We start from the raw sequence: 5,492 nt of genomic DNA, 5'->3' as shown, positions 1-5,492 counted from the left end.
GCATCATATATTTCATTAAAACTATAAGTTACTTACACTACAAAAAGATTCAAGTCGAAAGACATTTTTTTTATGTATAATATTTTTAGTGTTTGATTTTCTTTAATATTACAATCTAAGTGGGGGATTGTTGGAAAAATTAGGTCTATTATATTGTAAGTTAAAAGGTGAGAGGATAACTACCCATTAGTATAAGCAAATTGCTTTTAGAAACTATTTGGAGGGACACTAATAGAAAAAGGTGCTTATTAGATTAAAACTCAAACGTGATAACTTTTGATAAATAATGATGATCTTTTGGTGAATAGTGGTGACCTTTGATGAATAATTATCAACTTATCTATGAATAGACATTGAAAGTTAATTGAAATCAATTCATTCAAGAAAAAGAAATTGTTCTTTCTCTGCCTTTCTCTAAATCAAACTCCTTTTACTCTGAAACTTGAAAAAGAAATTCCAGTTTAGTTATCTGTAGTTTTCTGGGTGCTTTTGTTGAATCCTACAAGTATATTACCATTAGTACCAATAACAACATAATAAAGGTATAATTACCTGAAAGAGTGTGTAGGGTTCTAATCTATACGCATCAAGGCACATAGAGTTCTCAAGATTCTGTTCATCTAATTACAATTAAACAACAATCATGAAGTAATTGATAACAGATATAATCATCCATTAAGAGAATAATCATGCAAGTCCATTGATATCGTTTAGTGTTCGGTTGACAAAGGTCAACTACTGTATGTTGTATGGCAAAGTCATCAATCAATTTGATTTGGATAATTGCAAAAGCTGTAGGTAGAAAATAACTTTCAAGTGCTCTGACGTTCTCATGGATTGGAGAAGGTAATGGCAAGACAACATTATCAGTGTGGTTATGCCTTCGATTTCATTATAATAGGAGTGAGAAAGGGATGGAAATTCAAATAAGAAACAGGGTCCCAGTGGCAGTAAGCCCTCTGTCGCAACAGTGAAGATATTAAGAATATCATTGGAGAACAATTTCGATACCGTGGTGAGAAAGGTTAGCTCTGGGTTTAATAATGTTTAGCTTTCCAGGTTCCCTTCTAAACAACTCATGAACGTCTAGGGGTAGGAAATGCAATGCACCTTTTGAATGACCATTTTCCTTCATTCCTTTTGGCCGTTTTAAATTTAGATTGTAATTCTAATAGAAAGTAGGTTGAAATGGTAACATTGAACTTTCTGCCTACTTAGAAACCTGTTCACCAACTTTCGACCTGACTTAGTCCTTAGTTCGGCATGGTCTTGAAAATTACTTTTTAAATGTACATCTCCTTTTATAGATCCTGATGATAGACCGGTATGCAAATTTATGACCTATGTATTATGTGTGCCTTGGACTATGACTCTTATTATTCTAATATGTATTTATTTATTTATTTCCTTTCAACATAGCAAGCCTAGACTGGACAAAATGGCTTTTGTCTTTTATGAAGCATTTATCTGCTAGTAGTCCAAGCCAATTCACCGCTATTTTAATGAAAGTCTTGCATGACGTTAAATCTTTCCCATTTGAAGTGGCTGCTTGACTTCCAGCCGGATCAGGTTGCTTTCTTGGTCTCTCCTTATTATTTGCCAAATGCAAAATGTCGATTCATTGATATAAAAATAATCTTTCAGGAAATTAAACAAAATAAAACCAAACAGATCCAATCATCAGCATCCGTGGAATCCCGAATCCGTCCTGGTCTATTTAATAGGAGGTTTTGGAGAAATAAACATAGGAAACAGGGCAATGGGAACCCATCTTCCAACTTCCATGAATGTATCTCAAAGAGAAATGGACGGACAGTCCAACCCTCCAGAAAAGCTTGATGCTGGAGCACTGTTTGTGCTTAAATCTAGAGGTAAGGAAAACCCATTAAATTGATTGATTTGAATACCTTCCTTTAATTATGTATTGAGGTGCTTATATAATGGTGTAGGATCATGGTTACATTGTGGATACCACTTGACAACATCAATTGTAGCTCCAGCACTTCTTAGTCTTCCATATGCTCTATCCTTGACGGGCTGGTTTGCTGGTGTTTTATGCCTGACAGTGGCAGCTCTTGTCACATTCTACGCCTATAATCTTTTGTCACTGGTTTTAGAGTACCATGCGCAGCTTGGACAGCGTCAGCTACGGTTTCGGGATATGGCAAGAGATATATTAGGTTTGTTGAATACTATTATGCTCAGTGGCTCATAGCTTAATTTGCTTCTGCAAATTTTTACATAATATTAATTTTGTCTACAATATTTTGAGGACTTCTTGATCAGAATTTACGGAAGGAAAATCTTTTACGATTATATGTCCTTGCAACTACTAAGGTACATATGGATCGATTAATGACTGTATTGACAGGACCACGATGGGGCAGATACTTTGTTGGTCCAATCCAATTTTGCTTACGCTATGGTGCAGTCATTGCTTGTGTCCTGCTTGGAGGACAGAGCCTGAAGGTCAGTTTTTATTTCCTGGAAATAAAAGCCTTCAAACGAATCTCATCTTTGGAGGGAGATCTTCTTCTATTCTTTGATTGTTGCTTTATTTCCATTGCCTGCAAAGACTCCTTGTGCTGTCCAAGAGTAAACAGTATTTTGGCAGGGCAATTATATAAAATAAATAAATTAATTAGTTTCTGCAGGACATTCAGACAAGTCCTAAAGCTTCTGTTTTTGCAATAAACATCTGGAGTGTAATCCATTCATTGTCGCTTTCCTATGTTAATCAAAACCTGTTAGTTCGTATTGTTCGCTCTTACGTCTTCTTGGGTTTGCAATTTTCTTTTTCTGATTAACCCTTAGGAAGGACATGAGTCTGTTTGTCTCCATATATTTTTTGTTTCTCAACTTCTTTGCTTTTATCAATCTAGTGCTAAACTGAAAGAGAAATTAACAAGAACCAGATGAATCTTGAATTCTGTGCTGAATAGAGATATTTTCTCACTATTTTTGGCAGTACATTTATCGGCTATCTAGCTCAAAGGAGAGCATGCAACTGTACCAGTTTGTTATCATCTTTGGTATCCTGATGCTAATCCTGGCCCAAATCCCATCCTTTCACTCCCTGAGGCATATCAACATGATCTCTCTAGTCCTTTGTCTTTTATATACTGCTTGTGCCACTGCTGGTTCCATTTATGTTGGTAAGAATTCACTCAGCAATTGAATCACCGGAAGTACTTCATCCAAAGCATCCTCTACAACTAAGAGTGACTCATTCTCAGGAAATTCTAAGAATGCACCTGCCAAGGACTATTCTGTAAAAGGAAGTGGTCAGAATCGCGTCTTTGGATCCTTCACTGCTATCTCGATCATCGCAACCACCTACGGGAATGGTATCGTTCCTGAAATACAGGTCCCCTTTATTTCTTTACTACTTTTACTCTGATTGGAAGAAATAATCTCTGATCAACTCAATTATCTATTAGTATTCATTGCATGTATACTTGCCTTTAGAGAAGAGAATTTCAAAATCAATAGACTTTGCAGGCAACGATAGCACCTCCAGTAAAGGGGAAAATGTTTAAAGGATTGTGTGTGTGCTATGCTGTTGTAGTGACGACCTTTTTCAGTGTTGCTATATCGGGGTATTGGGCATTTGGCAACCAGGCTGCAGGAACAACAGTCCTAGCTAATTTTGTGGTTGACGGAGAGCTTTTGTTGCCTTGGGTTCTCTTGATGACCAATGTTTTCACCTTCTTGCAAGTGGCAGCTGTTGCTGTGGTAAGACTTATCATTTCTTTTTTAGACAAACTAGTTTTCTTATATAACAATTCCATAAGATTAGAGTTTATTGAGATTTTATGTATTAGTGGCTTGGATTTTTATTTTTATTTTTTGTATTTTGTGTTTCAGCATAGCTTACACTCACCATTTTCACCAGTTTCCCTCTACACTTTCCTTTTAGTGTTATATTTCCATTTTATGTTTTTTTATGTAAGAAATTATAAAAAGTTCTTTATTTTATTCTTCTATATAAGTTTTGCTTTTAATGCATGACATGGGTATTTAATCTTGTATCAAAATCAAACTAGATTCAAATTCAACATTTTAAAAAAAATTATATCAAAATATATTTGGAAATAATGATGAATGATTAACTGCCTAAAAACTAATTTAAAATTTTATTTAATTTATATTGCAAATATATTTTGCTTAAGTGTCATTGTAGCTAACAAAATTAACGTTCACTGTTCAAACTACATGTGTCAATCTAATACTCTTTTCATCCCATTTTCCTTTGTCCAATTTCTCCTTTCTTTTTTGGCATATCCCAAAATTATGGGGTTCTTTTTTTATGAACACTTAAAACTCATTCTTTTCTATATTGGAAAATTAGTTTTAGTAATTTTTTACTTTTCGGCATTGGTAAAAAATCAAGGAATATCAATTTCTTTTAAAAGAAAATTGAAATTTTAATATAAAATACAACACAATCAAAGTTGATTTAAATATAATTTTCCTTCTATTTGAGAATTTTCGCTTTAATTCTTAATACAGATATTTATTGTGTATAAAAGTTAAACTAGGCACTTCAATATATCTTTTTATTATACATTTAATCATCTTGCAACAAATCGAAATTCCTATTAATTGTGCATCTATTTATAATATTTCTCTATTAATAAAATTGGTTATAATATCCTCAAATGAATAAGAAAATGCTGTGCATATTAAAAATAAAATAAATAGTTTAATTTAACAAACACAAATAGGTGTGTATCAATAGAAGTGACCAGAATCCAGCATTTTGTAAAAGCTGCAAATAGTCTACACTCAATCATCAATCTGCTAGTTTGCATTACTCCTTGCAGGTATATCTGCAACCAACAAATGAAGCGCTTGAGCGTAAGTTTGTGGATGCAGAGGTTGATCAATTCTCCATCCGGAATGTTGTACCGAGGCTGGCTTACAGGTCATTATCTGTGGTCATAGCAACAACTCTTGCTGCAATGTTCCCTTTCTTTGGAGACATCAATGCCGTAATTGGGGCATTTGGATGCATACCCCTTGATTTTGTTTTACCCATGGTCTTCTACAATGTTACTTTTAAGCCCTCCAAGCAGGGGGTTCTGTTTTGGGTGAACACATTGATTGCCATAATCTTTTCTGTTTTAGGAGTGCTGGGGGCGATTTCCTCGATACGGCAAATAGTTCTTGATACCAGTACTTATAGCTTTTTTGCTAACTTGGATTGATTAGGATTAGCAACTTTAACTGTACTTGCACACTTACAGTTTTAGTTAATGCAAGCAATGACAGCATTAATCTTATTTGTGTGATTAACAGTAACAAACGGAGAAATCCAAAACCAAAAAAAAAAAAAAAAAAAAAACAATTGCAGCCTGCAACTAATTCTGAGAAGAGTTTCATCGGAGCATATATGATAACTGGAAGAATGCATTATGCGAAGGCTTACAAAGAGTACTACTAACTTCTAATTATTTTGCAGTTAACTAAAATAATGAGCAATGGTTTTC

The 5,492-nt window shown here is 34.2% G+C and overlaps 1 protein-coding gene across 1 annotated transcript; it reads left to right on the top strand.

Annotated features, from left to right (window-relative positions):
• Positions 1 to 1,759: 1,759 nt before the first annotated feature.
• LOC18586640 (GABA transporter 1-like) lies at positions 1,760 to 5,210 on the top strand. The gene is made up of 7 exons (XM_018128821.2): positions 1,760 to 1,871; positions 1,950 to 2,180; positions 2,372 to 2,469; positions 2,969 to 3,155; positions 3,237 to 3,367; positions 3,502 to 3,735; positions 4,827 to 5,210. Exons 1-7 carry the CDS (start codon positions 1,760 to 1,762, stop codon positions 5,208 to 5,210), a joined length of 1,377 nt encoding a protein of 458 aa, XP_017984310.2.
• The last annotated feature ends 282 nt before the right edge of the window (positions 5,211 to 5,492 follow it).

The sequence above is a fragment of the Theobroma cacao genome, chromosome 10, assembly GCF_053813885.1.
Source record: "Theobroma cacao isolate CCN51 chromosome 10, ASM5381388v1, whole genome shotgun sequence".
NCBI lineage: Eukaryota > Viridiplantae > Streptophyta > Magnoliopsida > Malvales > Malvaceae > Theobroma > Theobroma cacao.
The sequence above is the reverse complement of the archived record's forward strand: the minus strand, read 5'-3'. Positions and strand labels throughout refer to the sequence as shown.

Excerpts from the sequence above, each read along its gene's own strand:
- LOC18586640 (XM_018128821.2), top strand. The coding sequence starts at position 1,760 with ATGGGAACCCATCTTCCAACTTCCATGAATGTATCTCAAAGAGAAATG. Across the intron at positions 2,470-2,968 it reads TTGGAGGACAGAGCCTGAAG|TACATTTATCGGCTATCTAG; the intron begins GTCAGTTTTTAT and ends TATTTTTGGCAG. Across the intron at positions 3,156-3,236 it reads TGCTGGTTCCATTTATGTTG|GAAATTCTAAGAATGCACCT; the intron begins GTAAGAATTCAC and ends ACTCATTCTCAG.